The sequence below is a fragment of the Salmo trutta genome, chromosome 38 (genome assembly GCF_901001165.1).
Source record: "Salmo trutta chromosome 38, fSalTru1.1, whole genome shotgun sequence".
Classification (NCBI taxonomy): Eukaryota; Metazoa; Chordata; class Actinopteri; order Salmoniformes; family Salmonidae; genus Salmo; species Salmo trutta.
This window is the reverse complement of record NC_042994.1, coordinates 21,297,495-21,316,601: the sequence shown is the minus strand read 5'-3', so window position 1 is coordinate 21,316,601 and position 19,107 is coordinate 21,297,495. Positions and strand designations below refer to the sequence as shown.

General features: G+C 40.8%; 1 protein-coding gene across 3 annotated transcripts in view; it reads right to left on the bottom strand.

The window, feature by feature from the left end:
- The window catches only part of LOC115177591 (egl nine homolog 1), a 42,998-nt gene extending 37,667 nt beyond the window's left edge, over positions 1-5,331 (bottom strand). For 2 of the 3 annotated variants that reach the window (XM_029738472.1, XM_029738474.1), the window contains exon 1: positions 4,279-5,331. In XM_029738472.1, the coding sequence (XP_029594332.1) occupies positions 4,279-5,067 (789 nt within the window). In that variant the 5' untranslated portion in view covers positions 5,068-5,331. The remainder of the gene's footprint in view (positions 1-4,278) is intronic. The other variant, XM_029738473.1, reaches the window with a different exon arrangement.
- Between the last annotated feature and the right edge of the window lie 13,776 nt (positions 5,332-19,107).

Here is a 19,107-nt window from a genome sequence, read left to right as displayed (position 1 = left end):
GCCACCTCCCTAACCAAGGACGTTCTCCTCCGATTGCTCAGTTTGGCTGGGCGGCCAGCTAGGAAGAATCTAGGTGGTTCCAAAACTTCTTCCATTTAAGAATGATGGAGGGCACTGTGTTCTTGGGGACCTTTAATGATGCAGACATTTTTTGGTACCCATCCCCAGGTCTGCGCCTCGACACAATCCTGTCTCGGAGCTCTACGGACGATTGCTTCGACCTCATTTTGGGGTTTTTGTTCTGACATGTCAACTGTGGCACTGTCAACTGTGGGACCTTATATAGACAGGTGTGTGCCTTTCCAAATCATGTCCAATCAATTGGATTTACCACAGGTGGACTGCAATCAAGTTGTAGAAACATCTCAAGGATGATCAATGGAAACAGGATGCACCTGAGTTCAATTTCGAGTCTCATAGCAAAGGGTCTGAATACTTACGTAAATAAGGTATCTGTTTTTTATTTTTAATACATTTGCAAACATTTCTAAAAACCTGTTTTTGCTTTTCATTATGGGGTATTATGTGTAGATTGGAAAAATATATATATTTAATACATTTTACAATAAGGCTATAACATAACAAATGTGGAAAAAGTCAAGGGGTCTGAATACTTTCGAATGCACTGTGTGTCAAGCAAGTGAAAAGTATTAAGATTTTTGTAAACTGTTGGACGAGGGATAACAGCTAAATAAAATCCAAATTATGCCATTCCGTGACGACGCACACAATGTAAGCACGAGCTGACAATAATTAACTATTTTTGACTGCTGTCATAGACACTTATTTTCATTATAATGCCATTATTGCTTTTCTGATGATTTTCACAATTTATCAAGGCTACTTGTCGCTTATAATGATGTTTAGGCTACTGATGTTTTAATCATTTGACCACGCATCTTGCTGACCGTGTGTCTTGGTGGTTGGGGCATTTATTTTATTTTGTCATTATAAAGAGAAGCTGTTACCGAGTTTGAACACATATGCTTTCTGTTTTATTGTTGTAACAATGGCACTCCACAAATAAAATTGATTCACCACTTGAATTTGGGTGTTTTCTGTTTTTACATATAGCATACATTAACATAAACTAACGAAAATGCTGTAGTGTTATTTGAAATAAAATAACAATCGTATTCTAATGTTACCCAAGGCCTTCATAAACCCAACCAAATAATTATTTTTGCGATAGCATATATGAAATGTATAAATTACACTGTTAGAATGTTGCAGTCAGAATGACTCCTCATTAGCTTGACTGGGGTCCCTCGAGGCCCAGCGGTTCTAGTGTTAAGAGGGAGAGGTTGTTGTGTGGGAGTGCGGCACATTGGTAGTGCTGTAGTGCCCCAAGCACATATGGCCAATAACTGCATGAGATCAAATCCCACCGCCCCTTTCCTCATGAATAAACTGAAAAACATATGTTAGGACGACAGAGCTCTATTGTCCTTACAAAGAAAAAGGAGGTGGTGATGGAGGAAAAGAGAATCTGGACTCTTTAGTAATAGGGAATACCCCATTCTCTCTGTTTTTTGTCATATGACTCAAATATCCTAGCATATGGAAAGTAGCATATCGTAGTAATAGTTTAAGTCTTAATAAATGTATGTAATATTAAATTAATTACACAATTTAATAATCACCAAGTCATTTTATTGTGAGTAACACTGATTTTGTTTTGTTTCAAGCAGTGGTGTAAAGTACTTAAGTAAATACTTGAATGTACTTTATAGATTTTTTCCAGTGTTAATAGTAAAGTAAACGCAACATGTAAAGTGTTGAGCCCATGTTTCATGAGCTGAAATAAAACATTCCAGAGATGTTCCATACGCGCAAAAAGCGTATTTCTCTCAAATGTTGTGCACAAATGTGTTTACATCCCTGTTAGTGAGCATTTCTCCTTTGCCAAGATAATCCTATGCCCACCCAGGCCCACCCATGGCCAGTCATGGGAAATCCATAGATTAGGGCCTAATGAATTTATTTCAATTGACTGATTTCCTTATATGAACTGTAACTCAGTAAAATCTTTGAAATTGTTGCATGTTGCATTTATATTTTTTGGTCAGTATATATTTTTGACAACTTTTACTTCAGTACATTCCTAAAGAAAATAATGTACTTTTTACTCCATACGTTTTCCCTGACACCCAAAAGTACTCGTTACATTTTGACAGGAAAATGGTCCAATGTATGCACTGATCAAGAGAACATCCCTGGTCATCCCTACTGCCTCTGATCTGGCGGACTCACTAAACACAAATGCTTCGTTTGTAAAGGATGTCTGAGTGTGGGAGTGTGCCCCTGGCTGTCCGTAAATAAAATAAATAAAACATTGACAATTGCGCTGTCTGGATTGCTCAATATAAGGAATTTAAAATTATTTACACTTTTACTTTTGATAATTAAGTATATTTTAGCAATTACATTTACTTTTGATACTTAAGTATATTTAAAACTTTGTATTTTACTGGGTGACTTACACTTTTACTTGTGTCATTTTCTATTAAGGTATCTTTACTTTTAGTCAAGTATGACAATTGAGTACTTTTTCCACCAGTGGAATGCAATGTGCACTATTCAATTATTATTTCCCCCATTAAATCACTGTTATTTGACTGACAGTCGCAGGGACCTGACTGGGTACCAGCTGGAGAAGGGGGGTTTGTGAGATCTCTGCAGGATGGGGTAGTGTGCGTAGGCTCCTTAGTACGTTCAGAACTCTTGGTGTAAGGTGTGAGGTGTTGGACTGACAGACGCAGGGACCCGGGTTCCTGTCCATATCAGGGCTACTTTCCGAATTTTCGTTCATACATTGCATTCGGAAAGTATTCAGACCACTTGCCTTTTTTCACATTTTATTACGTTACAGCCTTATTCTAAAATGTATTAAATTAATGTTTTTCTTCATCAATCTACACACAATACCCCATAATGACAAAGCAAAAACAGGTTTTTAGACATTTTTGCTAATTTATTAAACATAAAAACAGAAATACTTTAATTACATACGTATTCAGACCCTTTGCTACGAGACTCGAAATTGAACTCAGGTGAATCCTGTTTCCATTGATCATCCTTGAGATGTTTCAACAACTTGATTGGAGTCCCCTGTGGTAAATTAAATTGATTGGACATGATTTGGAATGGCACACACGTCCCACAGTTGACCAGTTCATGTCAGAGCAAAAATGTCTGTAGCATTGAAGGTCCCCAAGAACAGTGGCCTCCATCATTCTTAAATGGAAGTTTGGAACCACCAACAATCTTCCTAGAGCTGGCCACCCAGCCAAACTGAGCAATCGGGGGAGAAGGGCCTTGATCGGGGAGGTGACCAAGAACCTGATGGTCACTCTGACAGAACTCAAGAGTTCCTCTGTGGAGATGGGAGAATCTTCCGGAAGGACAACCATCTCTGCAGCAGTCCACCAATCAGGCCTTGTTGGAGTTTGCCAAAATGCAGGATCGAGGGAAAGATGAACAGAGCAAAGTAGAGAGAGATCCATGATGAAAACCTGTTCCAGAGCGCTCAGGACATCAGACTGGGATGAAGGTTCACCTTCCAACAGGACAACAACCCTAAGCACACAGCCAAGTCTCTGAATGTCCATGAGTGGCCCAGCCAGAGCCCGGACTTGAACCCGATCGAACATCTCTGGAGAGACCTGAAAGTAGCTGTGCAGCGAAGCTCTCCATCCAAACTGACAGAGCTTGAGAGGATCTGCAGAGAAGAATGGGAGAAACTCCCCAAATACAGGTGTGCCAAACTTGTAGCATCATACCCAAGAAGACTCAAGGCTGTAATCGCTGCCAAAGGTGCTTCAACAAAGTATTGAGTAAATGGTCTTAATACTCATGTAAATGTGATATTTCCGTGTTTTTTTTTCTACATTTGCAGATTGTAGATTGATGAGGGAAAAAACGATTTAATCAATTTTAGAATGTCGGTAAAGTAACAAAATGTGGAAAAGGTCAAGTGCCCTGAATACTTTCCAAATGCACTGTATAGGCCTATGCTTATTCATTATTATTTTAAGAATAGGCCTATCTGTTATTATAATATTATATGTGTTATATATTCTTATAGTATAATTAATATGATACCATATTCATATTATTATTATTATTACACATGTAAAAATATGTTATTATTGTTTTCAATATTATGATTATTATGTTGCTGCAAAAATAAATCACTTTTAAATATGCCTACCTGGAGAAGATAAATAACAAATTCAATAAGTTATAATGTGCTACTCACTTTCAGTGTTTACTTACTTTCGTCCTTCCATTTATTCTGTAGTTTCCCAGTTTACCATTACAGTGTCGGACCATGTCATCCATGCGACTCATGAGAAAGGCTATCTTCTCACAACCAGGTTCTCTTCCTTCAGTCCAGGTTATTTTGTCTCCTCGTATATCTTTAGTGGAGTCACTTCTTTGACTAACCAACTGCCCATCGGTAAATTTACCAGTCTTGTGGAGGGCTCTCACATCCTCCAAAATACTCTGTCCTGTCTCTTCTCCAAGAAAATTGTCAACAACACAAATTCCATGCTTATTCATACATGGAACAATATAGTCCATAGCCAGTTTTTGCGGGGGGGACATCGTTTGTCCGTTGGTCTTAGACCTGAGTTTAATTCCTTCCCCAGTCTGCTTGCTGTCAGACACACTACCCGAGCTAGTTGCTGAAGTGATCAAATCTTTAATTCTTTCGCCATCTGCAGGCGGATTTGAAAGCCCAGTGTTTGTGGTGCTCTGAGAAGCTGTTTTATTCTGTTCTGTGCTTTTCTTTTTTAGGTGCTTGTCTTGCCCTCCTTTTGCAGTCCGTGCGGGCTGTTGTGTTGATTCGGGCTGTGGCTGACACTGAGGTTTCTCGGCCTCTTTGCAAAACTGCTTGTGCTTCTTCCAGTCCGCTTTCTGGTGTTCTTTACTACAGTAGAAAGAGTTCCGACACCGTCCACATTTAAGCAGGTTTTCCATCTTTCCACAAAGCTCACAATACTGCTGGTCCCTGTCCAAATCGGTCCCGGCGGCCCGTTCCTTTACGCTCTCTCTCTCCATGCTTATACAAGAGCCAGTGCCACTTTAAACCCAGGTCTTTTCACGCGTTTCTACCGTGCAAGTTTAGAAGACTCCTGAAACAATGCAAACGAAACTGGAGAGCGGGGGCAACCCAGGTAAATAATTGAATCACGTGGTGACTTGCGCTCCTTTGGGGTTTCGTAGTAGATAAAAACTGTTTGAACGCGACATAACAAATTGTCTGACTCTTGTTTGCAGTGTGTCGTTCTGGTCGAGTCGCATGGCGACGACGCACCGTACACCCCCCCCACACCCCCCCCCCAACCCCCCCCCCCCCCCCAACTTCACTCCACACGTAGCCCAAAGTAACCCAACCCCTGACGTCAGCATAACGAGGGCATGGCCAACGGTTAAGAGCCAAGGCCCATTCATAAGGTTGAAACAAAGCGTGCAGTTTTTTTTAATTCGTTGTTGTTTTTGTCATTCAAATCATTATTAACTATAACCACTCATTATTTTATATTTTCAGTTAAAGTTGAAGTGGTTGTTTACGTATGCATGTTATGTTTACTGCTTATGAATGCGTTTCTAAGTTATGAATGTGTTATGAAGTCCTTAGGTACATTTCATGATTTGATGTTTCAATATTCTTCTCGTCATTAAATAGAAAGTGTTTCGACCCACAATGAAGCTTTGTTCATTTGCAATATGTCTTTCATCAAATGTACTTTTTATACTAGGATAAAGAGTGAACTTAGCCGAACATAAAAAACTGTATATTCAGAGTTGATTTAAAAAAATATGATGCTACATTATAAATATAATAACATAATAATCATAAACCAGAAATACCTGGACTGTAATAATAAGAAACAGCAACAGCTTATCAAAACTGTTGCCAACAATTTTGTTTGACTCATTCACTGAAAATAGATCCTGGCAAAAGGTCGTGTTCCTTTACCTAGAAATTCCTCTGCACCAGCAGCATATAATACATGAGGATTAATATTAAACCAAGTTGAACACCTGCTTGGTAAATATTGGCACTGCTACAGGAACTGAGTCCGGCTGCACGTACACAGTTGGCTTCAGTCTTTTTAGAGAGGAGGACCTCACATAACACTCGACCTTTACCTCTCCCGAAGAAGAAGGCATGAATGTGTTTCATTGTACAAACAAGGAAGACCCACCTGCAACCTTACTGTCTCCGTGCAGGGTTATAATAAACCATGAATTGGAAGTGTATCATTGCTAAAGTCAAAATTATACTGCTCATCTTTGGAATAAAAGGGTGTTGGGGCATTTAAAAAGTTGAGCATGCACTTTAAATAAAATATAGTTAAAATATCAACAACAACAAAAAGATTTTAATTGGGATAATACCCATTTTGCTGTATAATCAGAGGGACAAAAATTTAATTTAAAAAAACAACAACAACACAAATCACCAAGTAGAAACGTTTGGTAACACTTTCTATGAGGCACCAATACTTTAAAATTGTATTATGCCTTAAGATATACTTATAGTAAATTATAACACTAGAAAGTGTTAACAAGTTTCTTCTAGGCACCAGGGCCAACTCAGCCACTTCATTACATGAAGTGTGTCAAGACACTGATTATGACATGCCACCCTTGGATAAGACATAAAATTACCCAAAGAGTATTATTTCTCATTGCTATCTTAGAGAGAGGTAGAGAATTGGTCTGGGGCAGACATTTTGTCTGCCAAGTTTTTGAAGGGAACATTAGGGGCGTTTTCTAACTGCTTTTTACTGTAGTTATCTAAAAGCTTGAAGTTCATTTTAGATTACAGTCCTGGATGAATTGCTTTTTCATCCATGCTGATTTGACCACTGGCCATTTCCCAACAATTCAAGCTTTCTTAAAAACAAATATAGTTTTTAATCAACATTTCAAAATGGATCGACAGCCCAACATTGTGGTGGTTATCTCACAGCAAAAAAGCAAGTGTTAAATCAGAAGTGTCTATATTGTCCTATATCACACGGTGTTAGCTATCTCTGTGTAGTGTGGAACAATATAGACACTTTTTTGTGTTACATTTAATCCTATTAGTGTTAGCTTTCAGGAACTTTCAGTAACTATAAAGAGTTGAACATTAACACTAATACAGTTGACTACGTTTGAACACTGTAGAGTTTTAACTTGAATTATACAATGTAAAACCTTAAGGTTAAGATGTTCTCACAGACGGCAAGTCTTTATAGTGGTTGTTGTTTGCACAGTAACCATTAACATCTCTCAGTGGTTAAATCTGTGGCTTAATTATCCCTGATACGAAAAGTGCTTTGATAAGGTCGGTCTGAGTAATAGTTTGCTTACTGGAACTTTTTCTGCTAACGCTATCTTAGATAAGCTAAGAAGGGAGGCTAACTTTCTATGAGGCACATGCATTTATAATGCCTTTATAATGCATTTATAATGCCTACCCTTGTAGTGCATTATAACACTTTCTGTGAACTGTCATAAGAACTCAGAAGTAGATATAACATCCTTATAATACACTCTCTCACCTCTAAATTCTGAAATACCCCTTTGTACAGTACCAGTCAAAAGTTTGGACACACCTACTGTCACAGATTTCTTCGTCGCCAGACGATATAGCGAAATCATCGTGGGAGAAAGTGGACCAATACGCAGCGGGTTGCGTGTTCAACATCATATTTATTAAAGGACGTTGACCACGGAAAAACAAGAAATGCAGACAATACGACAAGAGACAGTTTCGCAGGCTATACCTAGCAGTGCAAAAAACAACTACCCACGAAACACAAAGACAAGCACACCCTACTATATAGGACTCCCAATCAAAGGCAACTCAACACACCTGCCTTCAATTGGGAGTCCAACCCCAATTAACTATACATAGAAAAATAACCCTAGAACCTATACCAACCACTAACACACCCCACTACACCACACACAAAACCCCATAATACAAAACAAATATACCTCTGCCACGTCCTGACCAAATATAATACAACTAATACCTAAATATTGGTCAGGACGTGACACCTACTCATTCAAGTTTTTTTTAAACAATTTTCTACATTGTAGAATAATAGTGAAGACATCAAAACTATGAAATAACACATATGGAATCATGTAGTAACCAAAAAAGTGTTAAACAAATGAAAATATATTTATATTTGTCACGGTCGTCGTAAGTATTGGACCAAAATGCAGTGGGAATATGTATACTCATCTTCTTTTTATTTTGAAGAAGGAGAAACAAATAAATACGTATACAAAAAAAGAATAAAACAAAACAGTCCTGTCAGGTGCACAAACACTAAACAAGGAACAACTACCCACAAAATCCCATAGAAAACACACCCCTCTTAAATAGGACCTTCAATTAGAAGCAACGAGGAGCAGCTGCTTCCAATTGAAGGTCAACCCCATTAACTAAACATAGAAATAGAAAGACTAGAACGAACATAGAAATATACTAACATAGAACATTAACCACAAACCCCGAAACACATAAAACAAACACCCCTCTTACATAAGCACATAGCCCAACAAACCCCGAAACACTAAACAAACACCCCCTGCCACTTCCTGACCAAACTACAATAACAAATAACCCCTTATACTGGTCAGGACATGACAATATTTGAGACTCTTCAAAGTAGCCACCCTTTGCATTGATGACAGCTTTGCATACTCTTGTCATTCTCTCAACCAGCTTCATGAGGTAGTCACCTGTAATGCATTTCAATTAACAGGTGCACCTTGTTAAAAGTTAATTTGTGGGATTCATTTCCTTCTTAATGTGTTTGAGCCAAATAGTTGTGTTGTGACAAGGTAGAGGTGGTATATAGAAGATAGCCCTATTTGGTAAAAGACCAAGTCCATATTAGAACAGCTCAAATAAGCAAAGAGAAAGGACAGTCCATCATTACTTTAAGACATGTAGGTCAGTCAATGCGAAACATGGCCTTCATGGTCGAATTGCTGCAAAGAAACCACTACTAAAGGACACCAATAATAAGAAGAGACCTGCTTGGGCCAAGAAACACGAGCAATGGACATTAGACTGGTGGAAATCTGTCCTTTGGTCTGATGAGTCCAAATTTGAGATTTTTGGTTCCAACCGCCGTGTCTTTGTGAGACGCAGAGTAGGTGAACGAATGATGTGTGGTTCCCACCGTGAAGCATGGAGGAGAAGGTGTGATGGTCTGGGGGTGCTTTGCTGGTGACACTGTCAGTGATTTATTTAGAATTCAAAGCACACTTAACCAGCATGGCTACCACAGCATTCTGCAGCGATACGCCATCCCATCTGGTTTGCGCTTAGTGGGACTATCATTTGGACAATGACCTAAAACGCACCTCCAGGCTGTGTAAGGGCTATTTGACCAAGAAGGAGAGTGATGGAGTGCTGCATCAGATGACCTGGCCTCCACAATCACCCAAACTCAACCCAATTGAGATGGTTTGGGATGAGTTGGACCGCAGAGTGAAGGAAAAGCAGCCAACAAATGCTCAACATACCTGGGGGAACTCCTTCAAGACTGTTGGAAAAGCATTCCAGGTGAAGCTGGTTGAGAGAAGGCCAAGAGTGTGCAAAGCTGTCATCAAGGCAATGGGTGGCTACTTTGAAGAATTTCAAATATAACTTTTTTTTGTTTACTACATGATTCCGCATGTGTTATTTAATAGTTTTGATGTTTTCACTCTTATTCTACAATGCAGAAAATAGTTTTTTTTTAAATAAAGAAAAACCCTTGAATGAGTAGGTGTGTCCAAACTTTTGACCGGTACTGTATGTTTGGATAGTAGGTAGGCCTTTATATTCACTTCATGGCCAGCCTGACTGTCATCTCCTCGGTTGCTTATTAGACCCACTTTGCTGCCACATATAAAATGACTCAATAACATTGGCAAGGGGGCACAGGGTATGTTTGGCAATAACTCACCTTCTCCTTTCTGCTCCATCTGACGGCGGCAGTGACTTCACTCGCCCCAACACTGAACGCTTTGTTAGGCCCTGCCATGGTGGTAGTGGTGCTGACGTTGGCACCTGCGGGTAGACCTGAACCCACCCGTAGTGTTGGAAGCATCACAGTATTGGCATTGCCAGTCTTGGCTTGCAGTTGTGTGTGCCTCTCCGATGCACGTGTATGCAAAACAGCTGTGTGTAAAGTGACCTTTTGCAGTGTTATGGATGAAAAGTGCACAACACCAGTTCGTTATGGAGGCAGAGTCAAAATCATAATCAATGATTAATCAATGATTGGATAGAATGAACACAGCAATTTATGGATAAATAGTCTAAGCTATCCTTAAATCGTTGCAATTTATCCATTATTCTCACATGGGGGCTTTGAATAAGCCATACCTTCACAGAAGAAGGCTGTAAGCATTTAAAGAGAATGCGGAGAGAGGACTCAAGCAACTGCGCATTCATGACCCACATAAACTCCCACATCTCTCAGTCTGTGATGTGTATTGTCTCACTAGGAAAGGCCCAGTCGACCCAAAGTGATAAGCGCACTGGGCTTTTTAACAGATGCATACCAGATATAAATTCCTGCCCCTATCTACACGGCTGCTCTATTACCACTTCCTTTAGAGGGTGTGACAATATACCAACCCCCTTTAGAAGGTGTTGCAAAAGATGGAGGTCGTTAATATACTATTTAACCGTCTGTGTTTTGCCCTAATTTTTATGTCACTTATGCGGTTCACCGCTCCCATGGAAAACAAGGGACCCGGTGTCTTCTTGAGGTTTTGTCGATGTGGGCAGGTTTTGATATTCTTGGATGCCTACCACGCCAGCTCATTTTCGAGGTTGCATCTGAAATGGCACCCTATATTCTTTCCTATCTAGTGCACTTTTGACCAGAGCCCTATGCACTACACAGGAAATAGCAGAGGTGTGGACTCGAGTCATATGACTTGGACTCGAGTCAGACTCGAGTCACAAATATGATGACTTGCAACTCGACTTTGACTTTAACACCAATGACTCGTGGCTTGACTTGGACTTGAGCCTTATGACTCGACCTGACTTGATACCCTCCCCAAGCCCAAATATAAAAAATTCTGCTATTAAAAAAGTGTGCAATGCATCAACTCTTCATTTAATGGATTACAGTTTGAATCGGACAGCAGCCAATCAAATTGTGCCAGCTGAGAAAAAGTTGTGCGTGGCAGTGCAGAGGAACGTCGGCGGGTGAATTCAGATGGAGCCCTTGGAAAGATGATACCCCCCCCCAAAAAAAATCTGATATAAAGACTACACTGTATCAACAAAAAACGGATTGCAACTTGCAAAACATGCAGGAAGAAAACTACAGACGGAGGCGCAACAATTTCCAACTTTGTTCAACATTTGAAGCTGCACAAAGAACGGTAAGTTGTGGCTAATATAGCCGACAGCTATATGTTTTATTACTTTACTAGTGTAGGCTAACGTAACGTTAAATCAATGAGCCTCCACACAGTCAGTCAGTGCGGGAACGTAATCATTGCACCGAGATTGAGCTACAACTGGCTAGGCAGTTGGTAGCCTAAATCCTGCCTGATGTTACTGCTGTTCCTAGAACCATTGATATACGTTAGCCTACTGTAACCACACACTGAGAGTGTGTGTGTGTGTGTGTGTGTTAAAGGTTGGGTTGGGCGATTGTGTACAAGCCTACATCACCCGATTGCGCCCCACAGCGGTCCTCGATAGTCGATCACTATTGGGGGGGATGTGTCTTTCTCATGGCTACCCATGTATTTCCATGGAAATATAACATTTATTTTGAAAGTAATAAATATCTAGATATTTTTAAAAGCATTCATGATTTGCGTAAATGTAATATACTAACTTTCTCTTGTTAAAAATATGAAATGGTATTACATTTGGTGAAGAGCACATTATGACTTGTTTAGGATTCGAAACTCAAAGTTTAGGACTTGAGACTTGACTTGATACTTGACGGTCTTGACTTGAGACTTGACTCGGACTTGCCCGTCTTGACTTGGGACTTGAGTGCTAAGATTTGAGACTTACTTGTGACTTGTAAAACAATGACTTGGTCCCACCTCTGGGTGCCATTTGGGATGGATCACAACTGTTTATTGTGGAGAAAGTCAGGTGTGCTGTCTTTTTTTCTCTATCCTTCTCTTCCTTTTCTCCTCGTCACCTTAAATAAACCAGACGGTCCCTGGGTTATTTCAGATCATCAGCGTAGGGGGAAAGTGTGGCCTGAAACATTGCTGAATGTTGAATTGAAAATGAATTTTGTGTTTCATGTAAGTAACCTTTGAGTTACTTTGTATATATAGTTTACTTTAACGTATTAAACATGTTTTATAATAGCCCTAATCGAAATGACCACAATACTTTTTTAAGCATTGCACAATGGATTTTCTCATGGGTTTGGGAATTACTGTCCTACCTTTTTGCGAAATAATGACTCAACCCATGTTAGGGAAAGGTGGGAAAAGTTTAAGCCTCGTCTCTTGCCAATCCACTGATCCAATACTCCACGAGTCACCTAATAGTCACCTTGACTGCTTAATGGCACATTACTGCCAAAGTGCCAAGGGGACACGCCACAAATCATCCAAACATGGGCACTGCCAGGCACCTCTCTGACACATTTATCACCCTACACTGCTCTGCGCTGCCACTCCTGGGGGTGGGGATGTGGTTTAGAGAAAACAGAGAGTTTAGAGAAAACAAACAAACAAATACAGAGAAAAACAAAACACACAAGCTTGGCGAGGAAGGGTTTGTGTGCCTGCCTTGTCAAAAGGTAAACATAACAACTTGTCACACGCTGACATAACTACCCTGTCGTAAGTCATAAGGTAGATATAAGGTTGTCATAAGGTAGACAAAAGTCAGCAATGTTTCAGGCCATAGGGCAGCTATACTCTACCCCATTGTTATGAGGTAATAAGCAGGTTTTCCCAAACCTATTTATAACATATTTTCACATGCACCCACACATGCACCCATACATAGGGCAACTATCACTGTAAAACCTGATTAGTTACATTAACTCAAATGGTTTGAGGAAACCGATTGCATTAAACCAATTGAGTAAAAAAATATATTATTTGAGTATACTGTACTGTCAATGTTTGAGTAAGCATAACAAGTGTTCTTGTTAACTGTACTTAAACAAACAGCTCAAATGTAACGTAACACGATGGTGTTGGCTTTACCGGAATATTATAATAATTTTTTTTCACTTTTATTAAACCAGGTAGGCCAGTTAAGAACAAGTTCTCATTTACAACTGTGACCTGTACAAGATAAAGCAAAGCAGTGCGACACAAACAACAACACAGAGTTACACATGGAATAAACAAACATACAGTCAATACCACAATAGAAAAGTCTATATACAGTGTGTGCAAATGAGGTAAGATAAGGGAGGTAAGGCAATAAATAGACCATAGAGGAGAAATAATTACAATTTAGCAATTCAAAACTGGAGTGATAGATGTGCAGAAGATGAATGTGCAAGTAGAGATACTGGGGTGCAAAGGAGCAAAAAATAAATAAATAACAGTATGGGGATGAGGTAGTTGGATGGGCTATTTAAATATGGGCTATGTACAGGTGCAGTGATCTGTGAGCTGTTCTGACAGCTGGTGCTTAAAGTTAGAGAGGGAGATATGAGTCTCCAGTTTCAGTGATTTTTGCAATTCGTTCCAGTTATTGGCAGCAGAGAACTGGAAGGAAAGGCGGCCAAAGGAGAAATTGGCTTTGGGGGTGACCAGTGAAACATACCTGCTGGAGCGCGTGCTATGTGTGGGTCCTGCTATGGTGACCAGTGAGCTGAGATAAGGCGGGGCTTTACCTAGCAAAGACTTATAGATGACCTGGAGCCAGTGGGTTTGGCGACAAATATGAAGCGAGGACCAGCCAACGAGAGCATACAGGTCGCAATGGTGGGTAGTATATGGGGCTTTGGTGACAAAACGGATGGCACTGTGATAGACTGCATCCAATTTGCTGAGTAGAGTGTTGGAGGCTATTTTGTAAATGACATCGCCAAAGTCAAGGATCGGTAGGATAGTCAGTTTTAGGAGGGAATGTTTGGCAGCATGAGTGAAGGATGCTTTGTTGCAAAATAGGAAGCTGATTCTAAATTTAATTTTGGATTGGAGATGCTTAATGTGAGTCTGGAAGGAGAGTTTACAGTCTAACCAGACACCTAGGTATTTGTAGTTGTCCACATATTCTAAGTCAGAACCGTCCAGAGTACTGATGCTAGACGGGCGGGCAGGTGCGGGCAGTGATCGGTTGAAGAGCATGCATTTAGTTTTACTTGCATTTAAGAGCAGTTGGAGGCCACGGAAGGAGAGTTGTATGGCATTGAAGCTCGTCTGAAGGTTAGTTCACACAGTGTCCAAAGAAGGGCCAGATGTATACAGAATGGTGTCGTCTGCGTAGAGTTGGATCAGAGAATCACCAGCAGCAAGAGCGACATCATTGATGTTTACAGAGAAAAGAGTCGGCCCGAGAATTGAACCCTGTGGCACCCTCATAGAGACTGTCAGAGGTCCGGACAACAGGCCCTCCGATTTGACACACTGAAATCTGTCTGAGAAGTAGTTGGTGAACCAGGCGAGGCAGTCATTTGAGAAACCAAGGCTTTTGAGTCTGCCGATAAGAATGTGGTGATTGACAGAGTCGAAAGCCTTGGCCAGGTCGATGAATACAGCTGCACAGTATTGTGTCTTATCGATGGGGGTTATGATATCGTTTAGGACCTTGAGCGGGGCTGAGGTGTACCCACGACCAGCTCGGAAACCAGATTGCATAGCGGAGAAGGTACTGTGGTATTCAAAATGGTCGGTGATCTGTTTGTTGACTTGGCTTTTGAAGACTTTAGAAAGGCAGGGTAGGATAGATATAGGTCTGTAACAGTTTGGGTCTAGAGTATCCTTCCTGTTTGGCCCTGTCCGGGGGTATCGTCGGATGGGGCCACAGTGTCTCCTGACCCCTCCTGTCTCAGCCTCCAGTATTTATGCTGCACTAGTTTATGTGTCGGGGGGCTGTTATATCTGGAGTATTTCTCCTGTCTTTTCCGGTGTCCTGTGTGAATTTAAGTATGCTCTCTCTAATTCTCTCTCTCTCTTTCTCTCTTTCTTTCTTTTTCTCTTTCGGAGGACCTGAGCCCTAGGACCATGCCTCAGGACTACCTGACATGATGACTCCTTGCTGTCCCCAGTCTACCTGGCCGTGCTGCTGCTCCAGTTTCAACTGTTCTGCCTGCGGCTATGGAACCCTGACCTGTTCACCGGACGTGCTACCTGTCCCAGACCTGCTGTTTTCAACTCTCTAGAGACAGCAGGAGCGGTAGAGATACTCTCAATGATCGGCTATGAAAAGCCAACTGACATTTACTCTTGAGGTGCTGACTTGTTGCACCCTCGACAACTGTGATTATTATTATTTGACCATGCTGGTCATTTATGAACATTTGAACATCTTGGCCATGTTCTGTTATAATCTCCACCCGGCACAGCCAGAAGAGGACTGGCCACCCCTCATAGCCTGGTTCCTGTCTAGGTTTCTTCCTAGGTTTTGGCCTTTCTAGGGAGTTTTTCCTTGCCACCTTGCTTCTACACCTGCATTGCTTGCTGTTTGGGGTTTTAGGCTGGGTTTCTGTACAGCACTTTGAGATATCAGCTGATGTAAGAAGGGCTATATAAATACATTTGATTTGATTTGATTTAGAGTGTCTCCCCCTTTGAAGAGGGGGATGACCGTGGCAGTTTTCCAATCTTTGGGGATCTCAGACGATACGAAAGAGAGGTTAGTAATAGGGGTTGCAACAATTGCGGCGGATAATTTTAGAAAGAGAGGGTCCAGATTGTCTAGCCCGGCTGATGTTAGGGGTCCAGATTTTGCAGCTCTTTCAGAACATCAACTATCTGGATTTGGGTGAAGGAGAAATGGGGGAGGCTTGGGCAAGTTGCTGTGGGGGGTGCAGGGCTGTTGACCGGGGTAGGGGTAGCCAGGTGGAAAGCATGGCCAGTCGTAGAAAAATACTTATTGAAATTCTCAATTATCGTGGATTTATCGGTGCTGACAGTGTTTCCCAGCCTCAGTGCAGTGGGCAGCTGGGAGGAGGTGTTCTTATTATCCATGGACATTACAGTGTCCCAGAACTTTTTTGAGTTTGTGCTACAGGATGCAAATTTCTGTATGAAAAAGCTAGCCTTTGCTTTCCTAACTGCCTGTGTATATATTGGTTCCTAACTTCCCTGAAGAGTTGCATATCGCGGGGGCTATTCGATGCTAATGCAGTACGCCACATGATGTTTTTGTGCTGGTCAAGGGCAGTCAAGTCTGGGGTGAACCAAGACCTATATTTGTTCCTGGTTCTACATTTTTTGAATGGGGCATGGTTATCTCTCTCTCTTTATAGCTCCCTTTCCCTTCCTCTCTCACACCACAATCTCCCTTCTATCTGTATCATGGAGGTATGCTCTTGCAACAGATGGAGACAATCCAAGTGATAGCAGCAGCGTTGAAAGGAGCCATCCAACATTCGACGAAGCTACGTGTCAGACTGTGGCCAAAGAATGGAGAGATATCACATTCTTTGATGTTAATTACCGTAGTAAAAATAGATCCAAGTGCCAAACTCTCCTTCCTGTGGCTATTGGGCCTGTAGCTATTGTTTACTGTTGGGCCGCTCAAGACCTCATATAACCTCATTTGTATTCATGGTTGTCATTAAGAGTCCCATCTAGTTGATGAAATACTAGCTAAACTGTGTTGATTTTGTGGCTCAGCTACTTTTCTGGTCTTTTATATATGCTTGATGATTTACAGTTCATGTATAGGCTACAATCTTTTCCTTGTTTTTTTCCCTCAGTGTCACAGTTCCGCAAATGTACTGGATGGAGATTATTTTGAGATGATATTGTACCGTCTATTATTCTGTGGTTGGGTGCTAATCATTATAACTAAAGCGCACAATATAAGAGAGAAAAAAAGTTCAAAATAAGAGAAAAACACATCTACTGGTGAAAATATACAAATGTAAGGATATCGCATAGTATTTATTGCTTCCTTCACTATTTACTGTAAATATTCAGTGTCACACAAGCAGCACAACATATCTTGACGTCAAATGTCAAATCAATTATTTTATTATCATCATGACAAAAAAATATCTGTCAAGCCATCAATTCAAAAGAGCTGTCACGAAACCATTCAAACATGCTTCCAGTAGAGGTCGCTGTAATACAGGTAACTGGTCCTCAGCAACTTCAGTCTTACATACTACAGATACAGTATATGAAAATAAAATACCACTATAAAACTGTTTGAAAAAGAACCACATCAATCGACTGAAGTCGCTATTCCTATAGTGTTGTAGAGGTTCATCTGTCTATGAATGAAATTCAACAAGTTTCATCTATGCTTACTCTAACTCAGACCAGTATTCAGTTGTTACGGGTGAATGCACCAATTTGTAAGTCGCTCTGGATAAGAGCGTCTGCTAAATGACTTAAATGTAAATGACTTAAATGTTACAGTCACATGCATTCGGACATACGTTGGATGTTTGCCCCAGTTGGATGTTTGTCCCAGTTGGATGGGCAGGTTTGCCTCAGCACTACCACTAGACCGTAGTTGTGTTCAGTAGGCATGAAACGGAGGGAAACGCACTGAAATGGAGTGAAATGGGGAGGCACTATCTGTACTTGTCCAATAAGAACTACTTGTTTCAGTATTTCATTGTGAAACCTTTTAAAACATTTTCTGTTGCATGTCCTAATGAACATGACCCAAACTTGGGCTCATCAGTGCTCCAATTTTGAGTAGTTACACTCACGCCTGGCGGATGAACGCATTACAACAGGTCAACAAGGCGTCTGTCTGGTCAACATACTGCGCTTCACTGGGCCACTAGTAGTTGTTAAGGGAGTGTCGGGGGGGGGGGGGGGGGGGGGTCTTGTCCTCTTTCATGATTTACACAAACCAGCCTCTCCCATCTGCCAGTGTGGCCTAGTTGCGTCACTTTGGCGCACGTGAAATTTGTAAATAGAAATCACCCCCATTGCGAAGTCAAATATATGTGAGAGCTGAGAGCCAAGGGACAGCAGTTGCCCGGAACCACAATCAAAATAGAAACTTCCCCAAAAATGTTTTATGGTTGTTTATTTGATCTAATCCCTCCTGTTTTTGATGAGTCAGTGGGTTGAGCATTGCCTCTGTCAGGGCCCTCAGCTTGGCCTCCCTTGGCCTCCCCACGATACGATTTGGAGAACTCTCCCCTACCTCTGTGTTGCCTAACTGGTGTGACCTTTTCCCTCTCTCTTCTCTCCTTTTTCTCTGTTCTCTCTCTCTCTGTTCTCTCTGTTCTCTGTCTCCCTGTCTCTCTCTCTTTTCTGGCTACAGTGAGTTTGGCCATGGGTGAAACAAGATGGAGCCTAGAGTTACTACGCTTATCTGCAGGCAAAAGTATCTCTCTGCGTGTGTGTTTGTGTGTGAATGGAAGGTTCATGACCTTGATTAAAACATTCTGTACACTTGATTAATCTAGTGGTCATAGTTTCCAGTCGGCTGGATTTCACAAGCTATAATCAATGCATGTAGGCTACAGTATGGTGAAAATGCAGGAAGCCATATGGTTATGCTTATGATTAAAAATGCATGCACAGTATGTCAAAAATGGAGCAAGTTAAATGGTTATGGTTATACTTAAAGTTCTGGCTAAGGTTAAGGTTATCAAATCAAATACATTTTTTGGGATCACATACAAGTGTTTAGCAGATGTTATTGCGGTGTAGCGAAATGCTTGTGTTTCTAGCTCCAACAGTACAGTAATATCTATCAAGTAACGTCTAACAATTTCACAACATATACCCAATACACACAAATCTAAGTAAAGGAATGTAATGAAGAATATATAAATATATGGACGAGCCATGTCAGAGCGGCATAAACTAAGATACAGTAGAATAGTATAGAATAAGGAATATACATTTGAGATTAGTAATGCAGGATATGTAAACATTATTTAAGTAACTACTGTTCCATTTATTAAAGTGGAAGTCTACAGTTGAAGTCAG